Here is a 27,878-nt window from a genome sequence, read left to right as displayed (position 1 = left end):
CTAATCAGTTTGCATAACATAAGGTAGCATCGCATCTATTAAAGAAAAACTTGAGCATAAGTTTTCTTAAAATCTAACCTATGGATGGCTATAAATTTAAGCTAAAAATCAGATAACTCATTCGATTAATAGATACATAAGTAAAATTTGTGAAGTATTTGTGGGTCTTATTTTTAGCGTTTTTGAAAATTATTTGTATAAAAATAACGTTTCAAATATTTTCGAGTGAATGTAGGTATGTCACAGATATAAGTGGCAATTAATAATTATTAACTAAAGTCCCATTAATAGTAGTTTTTTAAGGAGAATGTTTGAAGCTTATTCTACCACTGTGCTGCTCTTGCTACTTGGTGCAGCAGTCATAAAAAATCCTTCGACATATTAAGGTTTGACATTTATCCTTTAAATCCGAGAACGGGATGAATAATGTAAACAAAAACATTAATTCTTAACTAGATTAATATATAGTAAAATACATACAATAACTCTTCTCATATGCACTGAATAAGTTAATGAACAATAGTGTAGTAAAAGTTGAAAAAACATTATATTTATTTATTCATAAATAAATATGATATCTTACATATTACTAGTACACCTTTATTAATTTTAAAATGAACTGGTTATGACATTCAAAGGTCAGTTTGTAATTCTCATTTATGAGCGAACACGTGAATTTGATTTTGAATTTGAGTAGTGATGTAACAATAATGCAAGTAGGTACGTTTGACATTTATAAATTAACAAGCAGAATTGTCGTCAGTTAAGAATCCTTATTGGACGTTGTTTTGAAGTTTTAAGGTTAAAGGTTGAGTGTAACGCGACTTTTACATAAGGTTTCAACATAAAACGTTTTCGGTGCAAAAATAACACAATTCTGTCACAGGTGTACTAACGATATACTTTCTTTTTATTTATAATATTCTTGAATCTTGCAACTGCCTCTGTTTTTCATAGAACTGACTTGTATCATCGGCAGGGCAACATTTAGTTTAAATATTTTATCATGGTAGAAATTATATATAAATCCTTTTTAAAGTCGTAACTTTAGGTTAAATTATGTACTATATTACATATTTGAATGAAATGTAGAATTGAACATTATGGGTAATAACAATGGTATAATAACAATTAAAAGCGTGTATATTTAAATTATGAACTAATTATAATTAACAAGGTAAAATAATCTTAATTAAAAATTTTCTATGTTATTTTGTGTAATATAGAAAAGTTAAAAATAAAATCTTATCAATATCGATATTATGTAACAACGAACTGCATCAGGAATCCCTAGTAATTTAAAACAGAAATTGAATTATCCATTAAATTATTTATTCCATTATTATATACGAGTCATTAGCTTTTCATTATTAATGATTTGAAAATTATTTTGAACAATATGAACTAGAAACTCATAGTTCATTGATTGTTAATAATCTAAAATAATATTGTAAACTTATAATAAAAAAATACTAAAATGTATACGAAATAATTATCTTATATAAAAAATATTAGCTAAATACATGTATTTCAGTGACCTTAAGTCTAATTAGAAAATTTTATATTGATCCTTAAACAAGCATAGTCTTAATAAATATCAAAACACCAACATTTTACAAAATAAAAAATAAATACCTTTCTTACATATTAACGCATTTTTTTAATGTTACCAAAATAGTTTCTAGGGTCTATCGACGTCGAGGGAAAATCGTTGCTTATGGCTAGAGCATGAACTCTTTACATTGACAACATTACTGAAACATTAGGTACTTAGTATTAATGAGAAAGCTTTTTATTTTATTGCTTCACAGTTAAGTTAAAGAACTCAATAATTTACCGTCTGTTCCAAAATGGACGATAAAAAAGATCACTTCTAGGTCCTTTTTTATTTTTATACACATACTACTTTAATGTGATCATGGATGTATGTTATATCTTGTATTTTACATAATATGTTTTTATTATTCGTATATATCTTGTTAATTGTTAGTTAATAATCGTCGATTTATGAAGTTGATATGACAAAAGTTTTATGATAAAGTGAATATAGAATTATCCCTTTTGGAAAAGACTTATTTTAGTAATTATTAAAAACCTCAACTTTGAAGAAAAAGTTCTTTGTCAATGGAAAGGTGGGTGAGAATTAGATGAACTGGTGTGGGTGACCTTTAAGTAGCGAAGTCGGATGGGCCGGTAAATTCGAATATTTTTTTACCGGCTACCGAAAAACCCGGGTTCAGGTTTCAGATCAACCTGAACCCGGGTTTTTGGGATCTGCAGCCTTATATCCTGTTACTAGTTCAACGAGGCAGGCAGACTCTATATATCATGTAAATATTAATACATCTACATCAAGCACAACGTATTCATCTAATTAGATTTACTTTGCCTTGTTTTGAGAGGGACTGATTGACGGAAATAACTAATTAACCATTTAAAGTAGGTATTTAAATAACAATAATCTATAACTATTACATGAAAGAGTGGTTCGTTTTCAAAGGTTACTTGGTGGTAGGGCAAGCCCGTCTGGGTAAGTACCATCCACTCATCAGATATTCTACCGCCAAATAACAGTACTCTGGATGGTTGTATTCCGGTTAGAATGGTGAGTGAGCCAGTGTTATTACAGGCACAAGGGACATAACATCTTAGTTCCCAAGGTTGGTGGCGCATAGGTGATGTAAGGTTAATACTTCTTACAGCGCCTTTGTCTATGCTATAAAAAAAGTAAAGTGTTTAGGAAATGTTAATTCTAAACAAAATAAAATATAATCACGGCCTGCAATGTTATGCAAAAAAAACTATTTAATTAGATATAGATCACCGGGTCATGACGATCTAAATATTTAGAGTGAGAATTGTACTGATCCTAATTTGTGTAACTCTAGGCCTATGTGCTTAACTCCCAGTCTCAAGTTAACTAATACTTTAAGAAACGTGATAATCAGTTTAGTTTTCGAGTAGTCGTCTCAACTGAAAGTGCAATTTTAAGTTAGAAGCACTTTATCGATCTATTACCACTTGCATTCCGACCTAAAGCATTTGGTTAGGTTGCCTACGCTATTATTTGTATGAAGCTAGGGCCATGAAGGTATTACCAGTGCCCACAATGTTATATAATACTGATACCTACATATAACAATCAAGTTAAATGAGCTGGAGGTCTAGCTCGGTTGTATATATTGATTAGGTCGCCTCTCCCATAGAAATCGACACAGTGAGAAAAATGTACCATTCCATACACCATCAATATCAACAGGATTTCTAAGAAGTTTACTTTCTTTTAATGGCTCACTAATCTATGAAACCTGAACAAAAAGTATCAATGTATAGCTTTAGCATAACTTGATGTGTGGATGGAACTTATCCAAAGTCGCTTACGCATTGAGCTACCACAAGGAAAATAAATTAACGTTTTCTATAAACCATCGAATTAATTTTAATATTCGTCCGATGGCCGAAAAGCTTGTTACGAAAGCGCGTTTTTCTCATTTCATGCAAATCACGTGTCCAGCAACGAACCTACGCATTTCAAAGAGCCAAATTATGTATAATGTATTATATTATAGGTATATATAATAGCAATTCATATAACCTTATTTAAATTTTGTAAATAAATAATAAATAAAGCTTAAAGTACAATCTTAATGAATAATATTATTAAAATAATTGTCACTCCGTTCATAGCCCGAGAGGTGTTGGTCGATGACAAAAGGAATGTGTCAGAAAACGGTCTTCGTATGAGATGATTACCCGACGGTACCCAAGTAGACATTTCCATAATTTACCACTAACAGAGAAATGGTAACGAGTTTTTTATATTACACTATCCAGTTGTTCAAGTGGTAAGGACCAGAGTCTAATCCTGGGTCAGACTAACTAGTAGTTATTGGGATATAGTTGGGTCCAAGATTAGGTTCGGTGAGCCGAATGGCGTTACTTTGTAATATGAGAGTGAGGTTGAGAGTATTGTGCGCGCACGCCAGCACTGTATTTCCTGTATAATTCATTCCAACTCTAGTCGCTTGAAAAACATATTATTGTATTTATATTAAATATACAAACATACAAAACATAAAATGTAGAAAATGTAGAAATTAATACAAGTGAATAAATTTGAAGATATTCAGTTCAGAAAGAATAAGATACTTACAAAATAAAATCAAGAGTACGGCCATTATGACACCGCGATAAAAGAGACGTCAAAGGTAAAAATGAAAACAACCAATAAAGAAAAAAAGATAACAAATAAAAGAACAGCAGTACAGCAGTTGATAATTAATAGCACAACTCCAACTAGAGATATGTTTTTTTTCTCATAATATATTTAGGCCGACGGGTATGTGGGCCATACACCATGGTAAGTGGTCACCACTAGCCATAGACATTGACACTGAGTAAAATATTAACTTTTCCTTAAATCGCTTGCATCTCATAGAATGCTTCACCTACCTAGGGAAATAAAATACTACGTCCCCTGTGCCCGTAGTTAAAATACCTCGCTCACCTTTCATACAGGAACATAATTACACTAACTAATGCTGTTTGGCGGCAGACGATGTGGTAATAAAACTAACCAACCACCAAATTAATAAGGCCAATGGAACAGGATTATTAGAAGGAGACCCGTATATGTAAATCACCAAATTTGCAAGTTTTTTAAGAAAAAATAATAATCATTTGATAAGAAAATTACACTATAACTACAGAGAGCAGAAAAACAATCTGAAACAGGTAGAAGAAAGAGGTACTCGGTTGCTCGTTACGACGATGAACACAAATCAAACTTGTACCCCCTTGTAAATCTGCATGTTTTGTCGAACAGAAAATACACTCTACTGTGGGCAAATTTTATATTGGGTATAATGATATATTTATGTATAAAGAATCATCTAGTAAATAAGGAGAAAGTAGACGTTTCGTAAATGAAGGCTTCTACTTTCACTTTTCTTTTTTTTTCTTTTTTTTTTAAAAACCATTTCTAAATGTATCTCAGTCTGCATAAAATAAAGATGTTAACGATAAGACTAATAATGAAAAATAGCCTTGTGTGTTACAACAATTTCAATAACGTATATATATTGATGACATTGAGTAGCATTAAGCTTATATTTGAACCTCTTGTAAATTAAAGCCTGACGTGTTAATATATGAATGATATTTGTCAATCAGCTGAGATGGCCCAGTGAGCTGAGATGGCTCAGTGGTTAGAACGTGTGCATCTTAATCGATGATTGCGGGTTCAAACGAAAGCAAACACCACTGAATTGTCATGTGCTTAATTTGTTTTTATAATCCATCTCGTGCTCGGCGGTGAAGGAAAACATCGTGAGGAAACATGCATGTGTTTATTCTCAACGAAATTCTGCCACATGTGTATCAACCAACCCTCATTGGAGCAGCATTGTGGAATATGCTCCAAACCTTGTCCTCAAAGGCCCCTCCCTTAGACCATCATTGGGAAATTTAAAGGCTGTTAATGTAAAACAAAAAAAATTGTCAATTCATTTCGACAGTAAACGTAGGTCCTCCAGAGGTGATCAAATTATTTAGATCAGATTCAATCAGATCAGAGAAAAAAAAGTTTGTGTTTCTATATTTCCATTTAGTGCTAACCAATGCACTGTAATAATAACAATAACACTCTCTGTCACTCTTAGAACATGTATACAAGTACTAGTAGGTAGTTTCTCAGTGAGCGAATGTATTCAAAAATATTTATTAACAGGTAACAACAAAAAAATGGCCAGTTGCAAAGAAAACTCTATTGATGTGGAACGACCCGCTATCTAACTTTCACTCAATCAAATTTCTTTTATTTTTGAATTCACGATTCTACGCTGACAAAGTGCACTTTTATCGACGTTTTTTCAAGCGTAACGTGAAGTAGATCGCGGATAACGGTTACAGATGCCGAATTGGTACAATGGACAATTTAGTTCATCTGATAATACAAATTTAAATTATATTATTCAATTATTTAATAGATCAACCTAATTATAATACCTTATTATAAATTTCTCACCAACGATTAAATTAAGCTTTACATAGTTTTGTGGCTTTTCGTTATAGTGAATGGGCTGAGTATATTCAAGTACGCATAAGAAAATGATATCCATTCGATTGGCAGTACATTAAATTTTTAATGACATTGATGGCAATATAGTCCGACAACGACTTACGAATATTTGACAAAGAGTGAAATAATAATTATTTTATTTTTTGTATTTGTTTTTGCAACATTTTATTATATTGTATTCTTATTAAAATACTCGAATCGAGGTATTTTTTACCTAAGACTTTCATTTCACGCTTGAATCTTGTTGGTTTGATCGACATTAGTGTATATACCTGGCGTGTACTGTCACTCAGCCTGTAATCAATTTCATAGCGGCGAGCGGGCGAAAATGCAGTCGCGTTTTGAGTATCCGGGGAGCAAGATGCGCCCTACGCAACAGCTCTTGCCCGCTATCGGGTTCTTTTGGGCATTTGTTGTCATCAATGTTTCGCGACTGAGTCCAGTACAATGTGAAGAATATTGTATGATACATGAAAACCGCTTCTGTGCCATATTAAAGGAATTTATCGAGGGTAATTTTTTTTTTCTTAATATTATCAAGTATTTATTGGCTTTGCGATTGTGAATTTCTTTTGCGATGATTATAATTAATTAATTTAAGCACGCTGATACTGGAGCAATTATAAATTATTGGCAGTATTCATTAATATTAAGCTGAAATAAAAAATAATTTTTGAAAACCATTTTTTTAAGAGATCTTTTCTAGTTTAAAATATGTGTATATATTGCGATTGAATAATTATTATTCGTAAATCTAACAAAATACCTAGTAGGTAAATATTATTGTTATATTTGAGATGCATAATTTAAAAATTGATTTCTACAAAGTTAATATAGTTTTTTTTTTAAATATTATCGTACGTAGTTTTAGTTTAAAAAAAAAACATGTTCAATCGCGAATTTAAAAGAATGCCAAAATATTATTATATTATTTTAGTTGTGATATCGATTTAAAAAAATCTCGCTTGAAAAATATTTCTTATTTACACCCATTAAATTATTTTACATTGCTCTCCCTAAAATTTCTCATTTCTGCTAGTAGATTAGATACTAATATAATGATGATGCTCATATTATATAAACTTTAAGCAAAAAAATATAAGACGGGATAGGTCCGACGTCGCGTTTGCGTGCATAACGCTCCTCGCGGATATGGTCGCGCTACGTACAATGGGGATCTTTGGCAATCTTCATTTTTCCCACCGCTTCAACGCCTGAAGCGCACTCGAAGGGGATACGTTTTTCACCGTTCTGACCGAGGACGCGGGTCTGCTGCTGTCTCTAGCCAAGATCAGCAATGTGTGCCTATTCCTGCCACTTTCTTCATCTGATGCTAAAAAGCTCTTCAAAGCCTCAGTGAACGTTTAGGGTGAGACCTAGATATTTCTTGTCCCTGGCTAAATTGACGTTGGAGTCATCAATGTAGACGTGTGACTCGAGTGATTCCCCGCTCGTCGGCAGTTTGAGGAATTATAGAGCCTCCGTATTAAGAGACGATATCCAAAGGCATAACTCACATACTCGTCGGAAACATACTCGTCATACACATACATAGCCTGCAGGTTGCGAAGCACATGATGGTGTTAAAGTGTCCCCCTAAAAGATTCGCAAGTCAACGTGTTGAATGCGTTGACGACGGCGAGATTTTTCGTCAACGCTACGCCGCTATGGGCCACTGCTGCCGATTAAATCCCCTTTTTTAACACTAAGTAAAGGAGAATCTCTAGTATCGTGGAATCTTTACACGTAGTTAAAGTAATGCTTTCGTGACGTTGTAGTAGCAATTCAAATCAAATAATCTATTTTAATAAATAAAGAAACATTCTTTGTATTCCCTAACCGAAAAACTACTAAAGCTACAGCAAATGAAGAAGCGCTTTTCTGAGAAGGTTTTAGTAAATAACAAATAAATACGTCTACCTACGTTTTATCTTAAACTTCCTTTAAACAAGGATGACATTAATGAATATACCAATACATACCAATTTATTAAGCCAGCCTTTGTTATATCCGTGAACAAATTATCATCATCATAGGTATCATCCAAATGCATAAATTCATCACGATAATTTTAGTAAGCAGAAGTGGATTATTATTAATAACCTAGCTTGTTACCCTTACATACTTTTTTTTTCCTTGAGGCTTTTCGATATTTTATCTGGAATATCATAAGAATTTTCACTCTTCGATATTTGAATCAAACAAGTAGTTATATTCATGTAAAAATATAATATTTATGTTATAATATAACTATGAAAATAGTTTTCTCGTAATTTACCTAACAACTAAACTTTAAAATATAACGGCATCCAAAAATTCGCGCTAGTCTAATTATACCGTTGGCTTGAGCCCGACAAGACCGAGCTCGACAACAGTTATTCTTTTATTGTATGTGTAGGATATTTGGGCAAAAGTAGGATTATAGTCTACGTCTTTGGACGACATTATGTTGGCGTATATGGGTTTTTACTGTACAGCTTGGCAGACGGGTCAAAGAGCCACCTGATGAAAAGTGGTCACCACCGCCTATAGACATTAGAGCTGTATAAAAATATTAAACATTCCTTACATCGCCACTTATTTTGGAAATATGCTATTCCCTTCTACCTGTAGTTACACAAGCTGACACCCTTCAAACCGAAACCCAACAACACTGAGTATTGCTGTTTGACGATATGATATAATATGATAATATGCAAATATAACCTACATATAAAATGAAAATTATAATACGATAATAAAATAATGAGATGATAAATCTATATTTATCGTATATTTACGGGTGAACTACAAAAATTGTGATTAATTTTTAATATTCTTACTGTATATCCATGCGTTTGCATACAAATAACGTTTCGGTTAAATCATGCATCATCTATATCATATAGGTAATCTATTCTACAAATATCTTGTATAAACGTAGCTTTCTGCTTCTGCCCGTATATCCGCTAACTTTTGAATTTAATCTCTTGCTAAATCCCTTGATTTTGATGTGGTTTTCACTGATAGAAAGACAAGATAAGTTGTACATATTATTTTCAAATATTTTGTACAAAATACTGAGCTAAACGGTTTTTTGAACCTAAAACATCGTTTTGTCCAAAATACCGTTTATGTTCGCTCACATGGCTAACTTGGAAATTGTATATCTAAAAAGGCCAACAGAAAATTCTGCCATAGAATGTGTGTATTTTCTAAGATACACACCAAAGTAACTATTATTTATTATTTGTTATAGATAAGTATAATAGTAGGTTATTTGCGCCGTCTTTTTTTTTAATTTCAGTTCATTCAGATAAATATGTAAGTCATCTTGGGCATATAAAATATATCAAAAATGTTTTCAGACTAAACTCACAACACTGTTCATTGGCATGAATACTTTAGAATATACTTTCGACTCTAAAATACATGCAACAATTTTTAATCTATAAGCTGAGGAAAATTTTTGATCAGTGTTTTCTAATAAAATTACCACTATAACCAATTTTTACATCGTTCATATTTCTCAATTATGGCATACTTTTATTAAGTAATTAGTAAACGTTAAAAAATAAAGTCAAATATCTTCTTAAATTTTCTATATTAATAATTTGCACCCGTGCGAAGCCGGGTCAGGTCGCTAGTTTGGTAGAATTATTTTTTCGGTTATACATAGCAGACAGCACTCCTGGCGGCCAATAGAATAACTAACTAGCAACAGCAAGTACCTTTGCGCCATCTATCCAATGCAATGAGTAGCAACATTTTCTCTACTCGTAGTCCGAGGGAGCCTGTAATTACAAAATGAAGTTGTTTTGCAAAAAAAGCACTTCAGAAGAATTGCTATACAGTTAAGAACTGTAAATTGTCGTTGTTTGAAGATGCTGACGATAATGACGGACAAAGAGTTTTATTTGATATTTGATGATTATACTATTTAATATTTATTTATACAATGTCATCTTTAAGCATAACATCATGACTTAAAACCTTAATTTGACTCGTGCGAAATAAGGCAAGAGTTATTATAATCTAATACCACTATGTGCGTCCCAAAGGCTTAAAAGTGAGACGATATTTGCATTCTTATAAAAAAGGGTTACAAAAAACCAAAACAAAATATTTTTTATAGAAACAAAAAACGTTTATAAATTAAATCGTGCTCAGCGGTAAAGAAAAAGATGGTTAGAAAAACGGCATGGACCCGATGAAGTTCTGCCAGAAATAATCGAATTCGCAAATGTGGTGCAATATGTGCCAAACTTCCAAACCACCTCCTATAAAGGAACAGCCTGTAAGCCTCCTTGCTAACAGGCTGTTCAATTCCGTGTTAAAATATTGATCAATATGCAATGGTGGACTAAGCCCGTCAGAGGCCCGGTGCGGCAGATGAATGAGGCCCCATCTTTAAAGAATTTGTTTTAAAAGCTTTTTATTCATTTTACATTAGAATGAATATATAAAAACATATATAATATATATTTATTTAAGTTAATGTGTAAAAAGTCCAGATGGCCGAAGAGTGTAGCGTTTTGATCTTGATAAAATTATGTAAGTACTAAGCACATTTTTAAAGTCTTATTTAGTTTATTCATCAGGAGAACGCGGATGTATTAGGGGGTCTCCAAGAATAGAGGCCCGGGGGAGCCGCCCCTTCCGTCCACCTGTTAGTCCGCCACTCTCAATATGCAAGTTTTGAATTCAGAATTGTCTCTGTGTTTTCTTCACTTATAATTATTGAGTGGAAGCCCGTCTGGGTAGGTAACACCCACTAATCATATATTCTACCGCCAAACAATAGTACTCAGTATTGTTGTTCCGGTATGAAGGGTGAGTGAGCCAGTATAACTACAGGCACAAGGGGCATAACATCTTAGTTTTTAAGGTTTGTGGCGCATTGGCGATGTAAGGAATGGTTATTATTTCTTACAGCGCCACTGTGTATGGGCGGTCGTGACCACTTAGCATCCAGTGACCCATATGCTCGTTCGCCAATTTATACCATAAAAAAAGATTAGATCCATCACAAATTTGGACCTAAGCGTTACTAAATATTTACTTACTAGCTAATCCATCTTCTTCTAACTCTTAGAATATAACCTCTCAGATATTAAAACATAATGTTTTATTTTATTATCTGCCTCTGAATATAAATCTGTTGTGAATCCGTGATTTCCTGCTTCGCAAACACAAGTGCACTTTCTATTCACTCAAGCTTGTTATCAGATGCTCAGCCTTGTCATGGGAATTGAAATCACACAGGAGGATTAGTGGGCGGGGAAGTGCTGCGGACGCAGTTCACTAGCCCGCCCTACTATTAGTGCAGAGGGATTCTCATCGTTCAAATCACCATGAATTCCTGTCTATTTCGAGTAGCAACAATGTGTGGTCCTTCATTGCCCACTCAATAATATCAGCATTTGTTGACCATTGTGGCTTGGTTTACTCACCGCTATATCCACGAACGGGATAGCTCGATAGGCTTCGGCAAATTAGGACCCTTTCTGGAGCGGACGCCTTAGTCGCCGTCTGGTCTTGGACAACCGAAAACCTCTTTCTTTTTTGAGCCCTTCGTCGTGTAGCATCCCTTTGTGTTGCGACAGTCGGCAGCTCAGGTCACTGTGCAAAAATAGACTTGAAAGCTTAGACCTGTTCTTTGCTTTCAGTCACCTTCGCCACAAGTGCAGCATCGCTTGCCTCGGGTGATGGTGCTGTGGCTTTTATATCCGATGTTGCCCTCCTCGAGGAATCGGGAGTAGTAGCATATTGGTGATATGCTTACCAGTGCCTTTAACTTGATGCCCTACCCAAAGTGAATACCCATCGTCATCTTTCGTACAATAGTGGGCTTCAAAAACTGACTCCTTCCAGCGAAGTAACCGCTGAATTCTGATGAATGACCTGAAAAGTACAAAATCATTCAGTCAAGAATCCAAATTCCAACTGATTTATCCATGTGTTAATACTAATATTTATGAATCGATGACGAGGACACGAGTCGGTATAATTTTAAAATGGCATTAGCCATTAAATATTCGATATTAAATTTGAGTCTCAAATATAGTATAATACCATGTTTAATGAATCCAATAACAGAGGAAACAATTAAATAATCTAACACAAAACACAAACAAATACAAACATACATACATACAAATTTGTCATACTAATCAAGCAAACACGAATTCATTTTATATCATGAACTCGAATAAAATCTTTTCTCGAGTTTTCATTATTCGAATAGTTTAATTCTGCTCGAATTCATTAAAAATAATATGAGTGACTTACCACTCGAGTGTACAACGTACATCACTCAGTATACGTTATTACGTCAAGCTCAAGCTCAATACGTAAATAAAAATATTGTATTTTGTATTGTGAATTGTGAATTAGTGACTGACAGTTTGAAGCTTGCGTGTTGGCAAAATCTATAATTTATTTTATTAGCTTCTATAGACATTATTTATATTATCTTAATATTAAATTATTTTGTTAGTTCTATTTTTGACACATTTCACATAGTAAACATTGCAAAAGAAAAAGTAAATTTTTCTGAAGTTTAATTTTTGCACGTGGCCCGCCAAAATTGATATTTAAAATTAAACGACATTGTTTGCAATTAGTTAGCTTGCTTCCAATATCAATTGCGTGCGAACGTTTAATAACAATCAAAGCTAAGGCGATGCAACATTCACTTGTGTGAGTGCGTTGATTATTTGATATATAAAACCATATGTGTGATGATCTCATAGCAACACAATACACATGGTTCAACGGGAGGAAGCGTGTTTTATCTTAGTATTTGGGTGACGTTTCTCCACTGTTGGAGCTTATCGCCTCGGAAGTGGGACCGCCTATGTGGGGCGATATAAAACGTTTTATTACGAACGTTGCAGCCACCGGTCCCAATTTTATGAGCCGCGGACTCATTAACTGAAGTCCATTGAACTTGTGCTCGTCGATAAATCTAGAAATATGAACGCATTTCTGCTCGTACACTGCCTATTTCTCATTTTTGCTAGTAAGGTGGAGGGAACTTCTGAAAGTAAGTATTAATTATTTTTTTAAGCTGGCGTAAATTAATGAAAATTTGTTTTAAATAAAAGAAGTATTATAGCATTTTGATGAATGATCTGTTATATATATTTCTTATCATTCTGAGTATGATTTTTGATTAAATGTCATGTTAATCAAGTTAAGTTCCCAAAGTTATTAAGTTTATTCCAAATTAAGCTGTGTCTTTTATTATGGATTAAAAATAAAAATGTGAGATGTCAGCGAAGCGAAGGAGTCCTCGTTAGTGTGCTGAGTATGTTTCAACAGAAAATGATTATAGTTTTATTTTATAAAGATAAAGTAGCATACTCTCTTAGTTTCAAATATAAATTCAATAAAAATGGACTAATTTAACATGGTAAAAACCTAAAGAATATAAAATGATTTCAATATATTTCAGACAAAGTGTCGCAGGTACAGAAAATGATCCCATGTCAAATTTTATCATTTAAAGTTTTGCAACTTTGATTAAATCTTTTCCTGAAGAAATTTTATAAATAAAAATATTGATTTATCTTCAATATTTAATTTGCGGACTTCTATACATACTATACAAATGAAACTTAATCATTTTATGTTTTACAGGATGAAAACAGAAAATTATAATAATTTCAAAAATAATGACTTTTTATTAACCTTTTTTTATTGTAAAATCACATTTACATTTCACAGGTCCAGAGGTTTTGGTGTTCACTGTAGCAACAGAAGATAACCATGGCTTGCAGCGGTATCTCCGATCTGCAAAAATGTATGGAATTAAAGTTGAAGTTCTTGGCTTGGGACAAAAGTGGGAAGGCGGAAATATGGAAACCCTAGGCGGTGGTCAAAAAGTCAATTTACTGAAGGAAAAACTTCAATCACTCGAAATAAATACTAAATCAAAGGAACCAATTGTCCTTTTCACGGACAGGTAAGTTTGCATTTCAAATCTTAGTAATCTTCAGTCTTAATAAAATAAATTCTGTAAAGTGGATCAGATGCTAGCAAAGTGAAGTAATGTAACCCAACTTAATATCTATGGTTTATATTTTTTTGTTCAAATTTGGCATTTAATATGTAATTATTTAAATGCAAAATCATAAGGATAATATTATTTATAAGAAAAACTAATGTTTGAAAATAATTCATTATTTTTATCACTTACTTAAGAGAAGGTCAAAGGAGCATCTAAAGATAGTTCTAAAAAATACTACTTATCTCAGTAATAGGTTATGAGGCAGTTTATAAGAATAAGTATTTCATATTAGTAATAGTAAACAATGGAATTTTTATATTACTTCCTAATAAAAATAAACTAATATTTCTGTAAATATCAAGAAGAAAAAAATAATAATTCAAATTAACTGATCATATAAGTTACATATATATAAAAGGCTTCTTTAAAAATGTATCAATTGGCTATTATTCCAGTAACCATACATGGTACTGGTATGTATAAATGTCAATGAATAGACAATTTATTCTCTATGGGAGAACCATTACTAAATATTAATAAACAGTTAAACATTACATTCTATTAAGAGCTTTGCTACATGCTCTATGTAACATTCTGACCCAAATAAAGCAACAAGATGGTTTGCTTCAATTAGGTAACTGAAATGCTTATCAGAAAAGTAATGCATTAATTGTCTCAATTTAATTCTTATTATTAACTTCAATTTATTGTTAACTAATTTTTCCTTTGCCTTTTCTTTTAACAAATTTATAAAATATTTGATTCCTACTTGTAGTTATGATGTCATGTTTCTGGGGAATATTGATGAAATTGTTGAGAGATTCAAGAAGACACAACGTCGTGTTCTATTCTCTGCGGAACCCTTCTGCTGGCCGGATCTTAAATTGGCTAAACATTATCCCGACAATAGTTCAACCAATGCTTTTCTGAACTCTGGTGCATTTATCGGTAAATATTTTTTAAAATTATAATCTTAGTTTATATGTACATGTAGATAAATATATATTTAAAATGATAATGTTATGGAAACATAAAGCACCATTGATGTATAAGAAGTGATTGCTTATATCTTAAATATGTTTTCATAATATCTTTAACAATGAAAGTTTGAAATCAAACAAATATAATTTAGATCAATTGCAACAATTGGTGAGAATGTTATATGAATGGTACATTATTATTAAAGCAACATATTACGATCATTGTTACCATAGTTCTATCTCTTGTTATTTTACATGTTGTTGTTCAGTTTTGGCTATCATATCGGGTTTAATCATCAGATATTTATGATATTAACTTGGAATGGACCTACCGAGAACTGTTAGAAAATTTGCAATATGCATTACTTTTCAATGATCGTAATATATAGAGTCAGCATTTTTATGATAAATTATTTATTGACAAATATTTTATAGAATACAGTTTAGTTATATATGTTGTTTATCAATGCAGGTTACTTACAAGATATTCTACAAATTCTTCTAACTAATAAAATTAGCAATCAAGATGATGATCAGTTGTTCTATACAAAAATTTATATCCAAGAAAAGTACAGGAAGATGTATGAAATGGGACTAGATAGTAAATGTACTCTATTTCTGAACTTGAATGGTGCATTGTGTAAGTATCTACATCAATTATTTTGATTGTATACATTAAAAAGGCATTGATTGTATATATATTATGTGGTAAATGAAGATGACTCATTTCTAATTTATTTTTGCTTTTATTTAATATAAATGATAACAGTCGCTGACACCATTGCTTGAAACATGGAATTATCCATGTTTATATTTTACTCTCATGTTAACACCGAAAAACAATGTCAATATTTTTTACTGCATTATCAGCAAATATCAAAAATGGTTTTGATCTCAAAATATACAGATCAAGAACTCGCAATATACATCCTTATTTCCTAGCCTGGACCAATGAGGCATGCAAATATATCTTTATTGTGATATTATATTTTTTATTAAAACTTTTTTTTTCTTACATAGCTGATGTTGAGCTTGTGCTCAATTCTACTGAAGAGTGGCCTTATATTATACACAAGGCATTTAACGAGCGGCCTCTTATTGTGCATGGAAATGGACCATCTAAGCTGATGCTCAACCATTACTCAAATTACTTGGCAAAATCTTGGTCAGTTAAAGAAGGTTGTGTGCTGTGCAAGGAGAAAAGGATTGAGTTGAAGGTGAACTCATTTATATTAATTTTTTAATAAATTTATCAAACAAATAATAATATCTGTAAAGTGACATCCAAATTTTAATTTAATTTGTAACAATTAATATATAATTTAAAAATAGAACCATAACAATATAAAAACCTGATATTACTCTAATAGTGTTGTGCCCACTCTTTGTCAATGTTTTGTGTTAGTGTAAATATATCAGTTTACTTTTGTTGCACAAAAAAAGTACAAAATTAAATTCCACTGAATATTTATTTTAGGAGGATGCTTTACCTGTAGTAATGTTGTCAGTATTTATTGAACAACCAACACCCTTCCTTGAAGAATTTCTTCAACAAGTAGACGAAATTGACTATCCAAAGGAGAAAATCCATTTCTTTATACATAATAATGTAGATTTTCATGAGGCTGAAGTGGATAAGTATTTCCAAGCACACAGTAGGGAATACATCACCGCTAAGAGGATTACTCCAACCGATTACCAATCAGAAGCGGAGGCCAGGGATATAGCCAAGTACGTATTCATTATCTTCAGTGACAACAAAGTTAAATTAATCAGACTTGCCTACATTATGTCAACTACAAAATGTTATTTATGTAAATATATGAGAAGGTTCAATAGTTATTTAAAAAGCAGAATAATATTATATATAGAATATATTCAGTTAAAAAGGTAATAAAACTGATTAATATAAATGCAAAAGTTTGAATGGAAGGATGTTTGTTTGATGAAAATGAAATATGGCAGAGATAGATTGTCTGAAATAGCAGGTTACTTTTTATTCGGAAAACCTGCATCCCGAGAGCAGGTGGCTCATACATGGGTGTTACAGCCGGCGGAAACTCTTTAATTATAAACGCATTTTATTATTGTTCATCATCATTCAGCGAACAATGTTTTATTTATTATCTAAATACGAATTACGTAATACATAATTAAAGTAATTTTTCATTTACAGTTTCAAACAATATGTACAAAATATTTTTTTAGTTGTCAAAATTAGTAAAACATGCGAAGATGTGTACGTTCTTTTGTCGCTTTAATATCCTAGTCCGTAATAAACTGTCGGCATCATATATAACGAAATTTCTAAGAAATCCGTTTTTTAGTTTACAAATTGTGATTGCTTGCATAAAGAAGCCCTGGAAGCAGCAAAATTAGTAAAAAAGTACTTTTTTATCACCAAGATGCCTCAATATCGCACCGTAAAGTAAAAAATTGCTGGTGGAATGCATATGTGGCAGAATTTCGTTGAAATTAGACACATGCAGGTTTCTTTACGATGTTTTTCTTCACCGCCGAGCACGAGATCAATTATAAACACAAATGAAGCACATGAAAAATTCTGTGGTGCTCGCCTGGGTTTGAACCCGAAATCATCAGTTAAGATGCACGCGTTCTAACCACTGAGCCATCTCAGCTCACTGGGCCATTTCGGCCCTAATACACATTTTTCTTATATCCATTAATTTAACGACAACTCAATAACGTCCAAATACACACAGTCTCTTGAGTGTCGTTATATAGAGTTTACACTGTGTATGATAAAAAAGGACATTAAAAACAACAATTATAAAATAAATGTTTTTTTTTTTCTTTCAGAAATAGATGTGCGAACAGCGCTTGCGATTATCTGTTCTCGGTCGACAGTATAGCTCGGGTAGATTCTTCAACGCTCCGTTATTTGCTGTCCACTGGCTATGACGTCGTGGCTCCGATGCTAGTGCGGCCCGGTCAAGCCTGGTCTAACTTCTGGGGCGCTATCAATTCTCAAGGATATTACGCTCGCTCTTCTGACTACATGGACATCATTAATAGAAAAATTATGTAAGTCTTAAACCTTTTTCTATTTGTTCTAGTTTTACTGTATGAAATTATGAAAGATCTAGAACTTTTTGAAATCAGTCGACACTTTTTTCTTTTCAATAATAAGTCTTTCTTTGTCAGCTATGAAAGTACGTAATGATTATGTGGCTCGATGATCATGTTGGCTGTAAAAAAATACGATTAAGTCACGAAGTTACATGCCAAACAACCTATTAAATGAATCAAAAAATATAAGATAGGCTAATACAAAATATTGTGAAATAATTAAATATCACACCTACTTTTAATAATTTTAATTCAAATTTCCTGCTAATAATGCGTTTTTAATTATTATTAGATATATTCTGATCGGACAGGATCAATGAAACACAGAGTATATTCAGAATAAGTCAGTTTTATATTTATTTTACGGTCTCAAAGAATGTAGATTCAATCAAATGCAATGGAGAAGTCTGTTTTGAAAGAACGCCTGTCTATTGCGTACATGTTGTCTGCTGTGCACTCGTACACGCCGGCGTCCATCTGTGTAGCGGGATCGATCTCAATTTTAGATTTCACCCGATCATCGTCTATCAACCATTCATGAATCTGAAATTAATGAAAATAATAAAATAGTATTTATGTCAACATATCTATGGTAGATGGTTCGCCTATTGATGTGAATGGTCCAGAATCTTATTTTATCCTAGTGCGAAACAAGCTTTATTGGAGGGGGTGTCTTAAAAACATTGATAGAACTGCTTAGTAAAATATATTTACTTAAAATTGTAACCCTTCGAAGTCATGGCCTTGTTAGCAGATAACGATCCAGAGAAAGTGCGTTTTAATTTCTGTCGATACAATATCAACAAAAACATGAATTAGAACTATACTTTCAAGTATTTGGACCAAATTGTTTATATTATTTAAATATTCCATTATACATACTTATTTATTTGTACCATTGAAAATAATAAAACAATATTTAATTACGTGCAAGTAGTGATGAGCAAATATTTCGACGCCATCTTTGAACCAAGTGATGTGCGGACGCGGCGTTCCTTTCGCAGTGCAGAGGAAGGCTATTTTATGACCCAGAACATACTCAAGGTCAAAGTGCGAGGCCAGAAGAATTTTTGCGCCCTGTTTTAAAATAAATACCGCTTAAGTTTGCGTCAACAGTTATACTTAAATAAACCTTTGCGCATACAAGGAAGTGATAAACATACATTATTTCTAAAAAAAAAGAAAACATCGCTACAAAATGTGCGTTATCAAAAATAAACACGCATTTTAAACTGGGTCCAAAATTATTCGCTATAGCCATACTTACATCGTTGCTATTGTAGTACCGGTCAGATTCGGGATCTCTGTATTTTCCAGTGATCGGTAAACCGATTTGTACCTGCAGAGAATATGGCGTTAGTTCGATATATGTGTCGGTTTCCAGAACGCTAATATCTTCAATACCACCTTGGATTTAGTCCTCGAGCGTGTTCGTCCTCGCCGCGCTTCGGTCTCGAAAACTATGAGCAGGAGCATCAGTGCTGCGACTATAGCACGTTTCAGCAACATTTCTGTGCGAATTAGGATAAGGTGTTAACTTCCCGAGAGTCTCTCAACTACTGCGGCTGGCGGCGATTGACTAATGACATAGCTAATGGGGACCCTTGTCCCCCTTTGGAGCAGCAACGCGATTTCCTTTGCGATTCATGCGACGCTCTGAATTGTTCGAGGGGTCATTGATACACAGGACTGTCGTAGGACGCGAGATTTTATAAAAAACTATGTCAAAACTATTTACAATATTGCGTTTATAAAAACCATATAATAATCAGATATTTATATTTTATTTTAAGATTTAAAGAAATTCCTAGTTCCAAATGTAAAACTCCTCTAACGTCCCATTAACAATGCCCATCTCTTCTGTCTTGTAATTTAAAAGCAACCTCTTTTTATTAAAGTATAAATTATCCTGAATGTGACAAGAACACAACATTCGATGCTCATAACATGAAATAAAAATACTTAAAAGAGTACTTGTCCGATTGTTTATCGTATCTTCTCTTGCTTATTGTAATGATACATGATGGTCACAGCAAGGGTGTTCGGCGTGTGTTTTGTTCACAAATAGCTCCTAATCACCCTCGTAACAATATATATAGAGCTATGTACGTGTTAGTTCTAGTCTCTTCGTAATTGACACACTTGATGGACCCTCGCTCGAGCTTTTCTTTCTGGTAAACCAAATTTCACCAAATTTTGAATGGTTTTTAAGTGAAATAGTCGTAATTTTGGTCATTGCCTTCTCTACTGTTGCATATAAGGCCTAGAGCTTATTCAACCACGCTCTACTAACGCGGCTGGATGCATATGTAGCATATTTTCGTACTAAATGTTTTTCTTCACCGTCGATAACATATAAATAAAAAATAATTAAGCAAATGGTTAGTGGTCCGGATTTGTTCCGGCAATCATGGGTTTAAGATTCACCACTGGGCCTTTAATGTGGATGCTATTAGAAAGTTTCTATGCTAAAAGAAAATAATCTATACAGGATTTTCTATCTAGTATGATCATAGGATAGTGATGATTATTCTTAGGTGAAATGTCTATACGGCTGTAACAGCAGCTCTCGTATATCATATGTGTTGTCTAGAGTCGCAGATTCAATCCTGTGCCCTTTGGCCATTATCGTTCCCATTCGATTAATCGGAGGGGAAAATAAATGTCTTCAATGCTAGTATGATTCAAAACATAATATATAATGTATATATTAAGTTTTGAAGCACTTATATGTATATACAAGTATGTATGCATCTTCTGGTATAAGTTTCATGTATTGTTCGGTAACAGAAAAATACGGCACTCATTTATACAATATAAATGAATATACTTTTTACTTAAAAATAATTAATGATTGAAATAACATATTTTCTCTTGCAGTGGCATATGGAATGTTCCCTTCATAACTAACTGCTATTTGATGAATATCTCCCTTTTCCGCGACAAAACCGATAAGGAAGTCAGCCATATCAAGGAAGGGCTCGACCCAGACATGGCTTTCTGCGCTAGTTTGAGAAAACGGGTATGTTTTATTTATTAAATTTCATTGACAATTATGTATATAATTATAACTACAGAAATTTCTTATTTACACTCTATTGCCTCAGATAGCACTCAAATCCTTTGGTTCTGCACATATCATTCACATGTCATAAAATTTCAAGTAAGGAGGGTAAAGATGTTTGCGCACAAACTTGTTTCTGTATATGGCATCAAAGATATTTTCTAAAGAATATAAAAATTGGATGTGGATTGGCCCAAATTAAATAAATGAAATATTTTCGTTATAGGGTATTATGATGCATGTAAGTAACGAGAGGGAACATGGACATCTGGTCAATCCTGATACTTTCGACATCAGCCGTAAAAACCCGGATGTCTACCAAGTCATGGACAACAGGATCGAATGGGAACAGCGCTACCTCAGCCCGGAATATTATGATAACTTTGCTGAAAATCGTAAGCATTCCATGGTATGTATCTGTTCATATTGTGATAATATTAACTCTGGCTTACTTTAACTTGACTTATTTTATTTGAAATAACGATGAGCTAAGTCTGATGGTTTGTGGTCGGTCACCTTCATCTGTATCCGCTATCACTGTTACCATGACCATTACACTGGCGTACTAGTTATCACGCGCGCACGTAACTACTACTCAAAATATTTGAACTTAACCGGACTGCAAGCGTTCGCGCAAACTTTGACCGTCACTCAGGACGAACACAACCTGAACAATAATACAAAATATTAATGATTTTCGGTATGAGAACTGCAGGGTGGGGGATGCTCATCCAGGTCTACAAGCTTTAGCTATGGTTCACAGAAACCTGCCGAGACAAACTTAGTGTACCTATTTCATAATGTTTGTTTTGCAATTATAAATGATTTTTATATAATTATTTATATTTTAGCCCTGCCCTGATGTTTACTGGTTCCCAATTATGTCTCCTCGTTTCTGCGCCGAATGGATTGAGGTCATGGAGGACTTTGGAGAATGGAGTGATGGATCTAATATGGTAATAATTTAATCGATTTTGTCAAGTGATGTATATTTGCTTATATTTTGTATATATAATAGGCAAGTGTTCTTATAGTAAAATTGTATTTTGGCCCATATACATATATCCTAACTTGTATTTGATTTGATTTCTGAATACTTATTAGTGGGGGTCTTCCTGTCTAGCCTAGGTCAGACTGTGTAGAGGCTACCTTTCCTATCTGGAAGTATCCTCACAGACTGCACTAGCTATCTAGTCACTTTGTTTTGACCTAGAAGATAAGGGCCTCATAGGCCTAGAGGTCATTAAGTCCGTGGGATGTTATGTCTGTTGTTTAGCGTCAACGTCGAGTAACTGGTGTCACGATGTAGAATGTCGTTCCAGACATATCTAGGACTGCTTACTATCGATGCTGGTAGTATCTTTCGTTTGATTCTCATTGGTAGCTTAGAGGTGAACAGGGCGTACAACTTCGACAGAGCCAGCACGCCATGATTCATAATTTTGTTGAGGGCTAGGAACCATACACAATGCCCGGTCTATGTGATAACCCAAGTAGCAAACTTAGGTCTGTCACTCTTGTCCTAGCCTTCAAGGGTGACGTAGCGGCTTACCAGATGTTTCGATGCCGATAATATCAAAACATTTTGATTACCAGGATCAACGTTTAGAGGGCGGCTACGAGGCAGTACCTACCCGTGACATTCACATGAAACAAGTTGGCTTAGACATACAATGGCTACACATTTTAAAGGAATACGTCCGACCTCTGCAGGAAATGGTCTTCACCGGATACTATCACAATGTAAGTTACTTTTTTGTATCAAACGGATGCAGATTATTATTTGATGAGTACTATGACATAAATGAACGCATAAATGAACTGATATAGAAAAATGGCCGTTTGTTTGTATATAGAATACAAATACAGACATTTTAAGCGTGTCATATCTTTTTATTTAGTTTTAATACGTATTTATGGAAGAAGACAATAACACAATATTTATCTGTAATATTAATTTTTGGTTGTATTTCAGCCGCCAGTGTCTGTCATGAATTTCGTTGTTCGCTATCGACCCAACGAGCAACCCTCTCTACGCCCTCACCACGACTCTTCCACATACACGATCAATATCGCACTTAATACACCCAGTAAGTAAAACCTCATTATACAAAACTAATGCTATGTACTAAATAACTTTAATAACATACCATTAAGTCCTCATTACATCCCTATTTCGTCAATCAGTGTGACTTACGACATTTATAATAGGTAATTTTCATTAGCGTTTTAGTAGACAGTATTTTCAATCATTATTTTTACATCATTCTGTCTATAATATAGTAATATTTATAAAATACCAGTGATTTAAAAGTGTAATACTTAATTTTTGTAGGTTCCCCGTTTTCCTAAAGTAAAGCTGTGAGTGAATAATTAAAAATTCAATAAATTTGATTTTGTTAACAGATAAGGACTTTGAAGGTGGCGGCTGCAACTTCATTCGCTACAACTGCTCTGTGAAAGATACCAAGCTCGGGTGGATGTTGATGCATCCCGGTCGTCTGACTCACTTCCACGAGGGACTGCGCGTCACGAAGGGCACCAGATATATCATGATCTCTTTCATTGACCCATAGATTTATCTGACCTATTATAACTAATTCTAAATAGCCTGTTTCCCTAGCCCGCCTTTAGAATTGTTTCAATAGCTTGCTCCAAATATTTCGTTAATATTATCCTATATTATACTAACTTTAAAACATATTCTAATAAAACAATGGCGTAGTGGATATATCATATATGGTAGGTTAAGTTAACTGCATTTAAGTTATGTTAAGTGACTCTACAGCTCTCTATATTGCAATTTTTTTTAAATAAACACTTTGATAATTTTATGTTTACACTTGATATTTGTTTTGAAAAGTTTATAATACATACAATTACTACTATCGAATATATTAATATACAACGTTACTTTATTAAGTATATTTTAACATGTATGAATAAGTTTTAAATGTTATTTGTTACATGCAATTGATTCCTAATAATTATTATGTTAATTTAACATTTTGATTTTATATTCTAACTCTCGATTTCCGATTGTGATGTTAAAAAATATAGGTTAACCAAAGATTTAAAATTTACTGCAGTAGTGTGTAGGTGATAATGTGCAAATAATAAAAAAAATAAACAAAATTGTGTTTAACTCATCCTCATTGTCCACTGGAAACGAAATGATCTCTTTTTCTAATATACAATTACAAAGTATTAGCACAACCATCACGTGGAACTGGAAGAGGAGTCCATTACGTCCTCAGATTCTTTAGTTTCTTGCGATCTGAAATCATTGAATATTTTGCTCGGGTAACGGTAATGCTTTCCAAAGGCTGATTCTGCGTACTTCTTGAATCTTTTGTATTCACTTTCTTCCTTCTTCCACTCATTTTTATCAACGAAAGGAAACATGTATTTCTTCATCCACGGAGGTAGAAACTCGTCCATGTAGAAGAAACGACGTCGCCACACCCTATGTGTATCACAGTAATTGCCACCGTTGCCTCCGAACCAAAGCGGTATACTATAAAATAAAATATATTTGACTATTACAAATTAATTAATTATTTTGCCGCGTGAAGTTGCCGCAGGTGATGACGCAATAGCATCGTCGGACAAGTGTTATATGAATTTTTTCTTTTATTTTTAGTCTAAAATCAAATTTGCGCTTAAAGGAATATTAACCATTCCTTACTTCGCCGATGTGCCATCAATCGTAAGATCGATCTTTCTTATTTACATACAAGTTGTTTTTGTTTGTCCATTCCAAACCGAGTTGTATGGTACGGCTATATATGTCCTTTTTAATCTAGTAAAATTCCAGGTGGATCCACGGGCGTCTTTGACCATTCCAGGGTCCGTGTAGAAATCATGAATCACATTATTTTTTCGTTCGTTCGAGCGTAAGTATAGTGAGAACGAGGAACGATTAAATTTATTTGTAACACACAGTATTCAGAGTATGTCAAGGAAGGCAGCAGAGTCCAGAACTCGGCGCCCAACAAAATTTAGTGCCCTGGTCCATCATCCCACTGCAAGCACAAATCCGACGTAGGGTTACAACCTAACGCTGGTACTTACCAAGATCTTTGGCAAATACGAATTGCTACACAATAAACAATTTGGTTCTACAAGATTTCTCTCGACAACCGATGTTGGTTTTGAGCTCATTCAAATATATTTATAATAGAGCCTGGGAGAAGTCACAGGATCGTGAAGGCATATATTGTGATTTATCTAAGGCATTTGATTGTTTGGAACATCAAAAGCTGCCCAGGAAGCTACGTCACTACGGAATGTGTCTATACTGCAATTAATCTAAATTCGCACCCGAACAATAGGATTCAGAGGGGAAAGACGAAATTTTCGTCTCAGTTACCTAATTATGTGGTTTGAAAGGCTGTATTGCCGTTGGAATTATTTTTAATACTATAAGTATGAGACTGTTAGTATTAGTTTCTTCCTGTAAATAATACTCGTTAATGTAATTTGGTGATATTATGCCAGCGGCACAGTTATAATATTCGCAATTATTACATAATTTTAATACTTACAGACTCAAGTGTCTAAGACCCCATCGGTAGGCATTTGTGTAAAAATAGGCCGAAATCGGATTGAGATGTGGGTATGGCTTGGCACTCGATAACCCGGATGCTAGTGCCACAACGGTTAGTCCAACTTGATATCCATCTATCATAACTACTAAGCCTTCGTTAAGATTTTCTTTCGTCGGTAAGTTAACTTTCATAGATATCTCTGTAAAATTTAATGCCGATTATTATTTTGTCTTACGATATTGTAAAAAGAGTTTTAGGTAATATTTTGGATGTTTATAAGTGTAAAGAATGACCGGCAAAGTATAGATGGGGTGTGTGAGGTAGGACATAAGAATGCAAAAAATGAGTTAAATCTATGAGAAAAATGTAATGCGTCGTCTCCAAATAAGCTGAACGAGAAGATCGATGACAACAACATTTTGTCTTAAAATCAACTAAACCAATCACTAAAACACAGATAAATTTAAATAACGCAAATACTATCAACCAAATCGGTGGAAATATCATTTTAAAGAAACGCACAAAACTCAGAGTGACGGTTATAAATAATATTATAAGCTAATTTATAACAGTGTTACTTTGAAAAGTCAAATACAAACCTGTCGTAGGAATTGAGAGATCGAGTCCAAGCCTAGGTCGCCAAAAGAAGGTACCAGGAATGGCGCACTGTAAATTAATAACAAAATATAAAAATTAAAAAAGCAACCGTGACACTGACATAGTAATTAATTCAATATATATTCCAATAAATACAAAATTTTCAGTTAAAATAATTACTAACCTTTACTATGGGAAAAGCCATGATTAACACTAACCAAAACATTTTTTCATCCATTTTTGTAGAAGTTTTCATTAGAAGCGCGTGTAAGTGCGATACAATATTTCGAGCTTCTGCGACGATTCATATTGATAAAATCATCTTACATCGAATGTTATGAACACAATAAATTCCAAAGGCCAGGATATCGATGTAAAACAAATCTAAGTCACAATGTACAACAATTCGTAATAATTGTCTTATTAATACGAATCCATAATATTTATGGATTCTTATTAATAAGACAATTACGTGTTTTGTTCTTAGTATTACAAGATGCAGAAAGCATGAGTTTGGTTAACGTGTTACATTAAATATTTTATAGTAATATCTCAAACTGTTTATAGATATGAATATACCTTTTAACTTCTATTTCAAATTGTATTCTTAATTATATCATTGTGATGTGTATTATCTGCTTTTAGACTAATATTATCGACCATTTTCTAAATCATTTAAAATAAATGTTCACGGACAATAAATAATAAAGAAATTTTGCAAAAAACGTGGAAAAGTATGTTGTGAAAAAGTATGCTTGAAAATATATAAGTATATATACATAAATACAGCATAAATAAATATATATAATTACAGCAAACGCTTCGTTTTCGCTGTAATGTTGTGAGTATTGAAGCGTCCGAGCAACTTTGGAGAGAACTCTAAAACCCAAAAAAAAATAATAAAATTCAAAAACAAAACAAATGTATTGGATACCCTTTTTTGTGAAATGAAAGAAAAAAGTTATGAAGCAAAAAATGAAATTTTTAAAGAAATTTTTGCACATTTTCGCTTGTGACTTGTCTATTTTTGATTTTACGTTGAAAAGTAATTTAAACATAATTGTAGGCAGAACGATTTGCTGCAAATTATATTTTTAAAAATTTTCTGTAAGATGAGTATAAATATATAAAGAGATATAGTAAAAAGGCGTTTACACGCCTTTTTCAAAGATCGCGGGACAAGATTTTCAACCCCACAAACATCGGGTTAAGCTTCTACTGACACCCCCAACCCGTCCCTAAAATATAATTGGAACCTCTGAGAAACGCAAGGTGAAATGTAACAATTCAATTGACTACTATAAAATACTTAATTTTGAAACAGCTTTTCAGTTCTTATCATGAAACAGTAATCATCAATATAAATTATTTTGTTCAATTATTACTGTTAACACATACGCTGAAAAGTTCCGGTCCTGACAAAGTAAACAAGTTTTTTTTTCAAAATTTGCTTTATTTATCAATGTTATTTCCATGATAAACAAACGCATTAATTCCAGCGCCACTCTAACATTTCAATACCACT

General features: G+C 33.1%; 3 protein-coding genes across 3 annotated transcripts; 1 reads left to right on the top strand and 2 right to left on the bottom strand.

Moving 5' to 3' along the window:
- Window positions 1–12,409: 12,409 nt before the first annotated feature.
- LOC125075876 (procollagen-lysine,2-oxoglutarate 5-dioxygenase) lies at window positions 12,410–24,111 on the top strand. Its single transcript, XM_047687705.1, has 13 exons — window positions 12,410–13,106; window positions 13,790–14,027; window positions 14,848–15,020; window positions 15,525–15,692; window positions 16,073–16,269; window positions 16,530–16,783; window positions 17,873–18,097; window positions 21,023–21,164; window positions 21,433–21,615; window positions 22,058–22,162; window positions 22,803–22,949; window positions 23,182–23,296; window positions 23,613–24,111. The coding sequence occupies exons 1-13, from the start codon at window positions 13,037–13,039 to the stop codon at window positions 23,780–23,782; spliced, it is 2,187 nt and encodes a 728-aa protein (XP_047543661.1). The 5' UTR covers window positions 12,410–13,036; the 3' UTR covers window positions 23,783–24,111.
- On the bottom strand, window positions 18,474–19,708 carry LOC125075877 (immunoglobulin domain-containing protein oig-4-like). The gene is made up of 4 exons (XM_047687706.1): window positions 19,550–19,708; window positions 19,410–19,481; window positions 19,070–19,219; window positions 18,474–18,685 (listed from the first exon to the last, which is right to left on the bottom strand). The coding sequence occupies exons 1-4, from the start codon at window positions 19,649–19,651 to the stop codon at window positions 18,527–18,529; spliced, it is 483 nt and encodes a 160-aa protein (XP_047543662.1). The 5' UTR covers window positions 19,652–19,708; the 3' UTR covers window positions 18,474–18,526.
- Window positions 24,112–24,278: 167 nt separating the features above from the next.
- Window positions 24,279–26,558, bottom strand: LOC125076306. Its single transcript, XM_047688403.1, has 4 exons — window positions 26,538–26,558; window positions 26,356–26,422; window positions 25,754–25,955; window positions 24,279–24,723 (listed from the first exon to the last, which is right to left on the bottom strand). The coding sequence occupies exons 1-4, from the start codon at window positions 26,556–26,558 to the stop codon at window positions 24,426–24,428; spliced, it is 588 nt and encodes a 195-aa protein (XP_047544359.1). The 3' UTR covers window positions 24,279–24,425.
- Between the last annotated feature and the right edge of the window lie 1,320 nt (window positions 26,559–27,878).

Source organism: Vanessa atalanta, chromosome Z (assembly GCF_905147765.1).
Source record: "Vanessa atalanta chromosome Z, ilVanAtal1.2, whole genome shotgun sequence".
NCBI lineage: Eukaryota > Metazoa > Arthropoda > Insecta > Lepidoptera > Nymphalidae > Vanessa > Vanessa atalanta.
Note: the sequence above shows the minus strand (reverse complement) of the source record. Positions and strands in the feature narration are given on the sequence as shown.

Excerpts from the sequence above, each read along its gene's own strand:
- LOC125075876 (XM_047687705.1), top strand. The coding sequence starts at position 13,037 with ATGAACGCATTTCTGCTCGTACACTGCCTATTTCTCATTTTTGCTAGT. Across the intron at positions 16,784-17,872 it reads GAGGCCAGGGATATAGCCAA|AAATAGATGTGCGAACAGCG; the intron begins GTACGTATTCAT and ends TTTTTCTTTCAG. Across the intron at positions 21,616-22,057 it reads AAAATCGTAAGCATTCCATG|CCCTGCCCTGATGTTTACTG; the intron begins GTATGTATCTGT and ends TTTATATTTTAG.
- LOC125075877 (XM_047687706.1), bottom strand. The coding sequence starts at position 19,651 with ATGTTGCTGAAACGTGCTATAGTCGCAGCACTGATGCTCCTGCTCATA. Across the intron at positions 19,482-19,549 it reads GCTCGAGGACTAAATCCAAG|GTACAAATCGGTTTACCGAT; the intron begins GTGGTATTGAAG and ends TATTCTCTGCAG. Across the intron at positions 18,686-19,069 it reads TTGCTCATCACTACTTGCAC|ATTCATGAATGGTTGATAGA; the intron begins GTAATTAAATAT and ends CATTAATTTCAG.
- LOC125076306 (XM_047688403.1), bottom strand. The coding sequence starts at position 26,558 with ATGGCTTTTCCCATAGTAAAG. Across the intron at positions 26,423-26,537 it reads TGGCTTTTCCCATAGTAAAG|TGCGCCATTCCTGGTACCTT; the intron begins GTTAGTAATTAT and ends ATTAATTTACAG. Across the intron at positions 24,724-25,753 it reads GGTCTTAGACACTTGAGTCT|TATACCGCTTTGGTTCGGAG; the intron begins GTAAGTATTAAA and ends TTTATTTTATAG.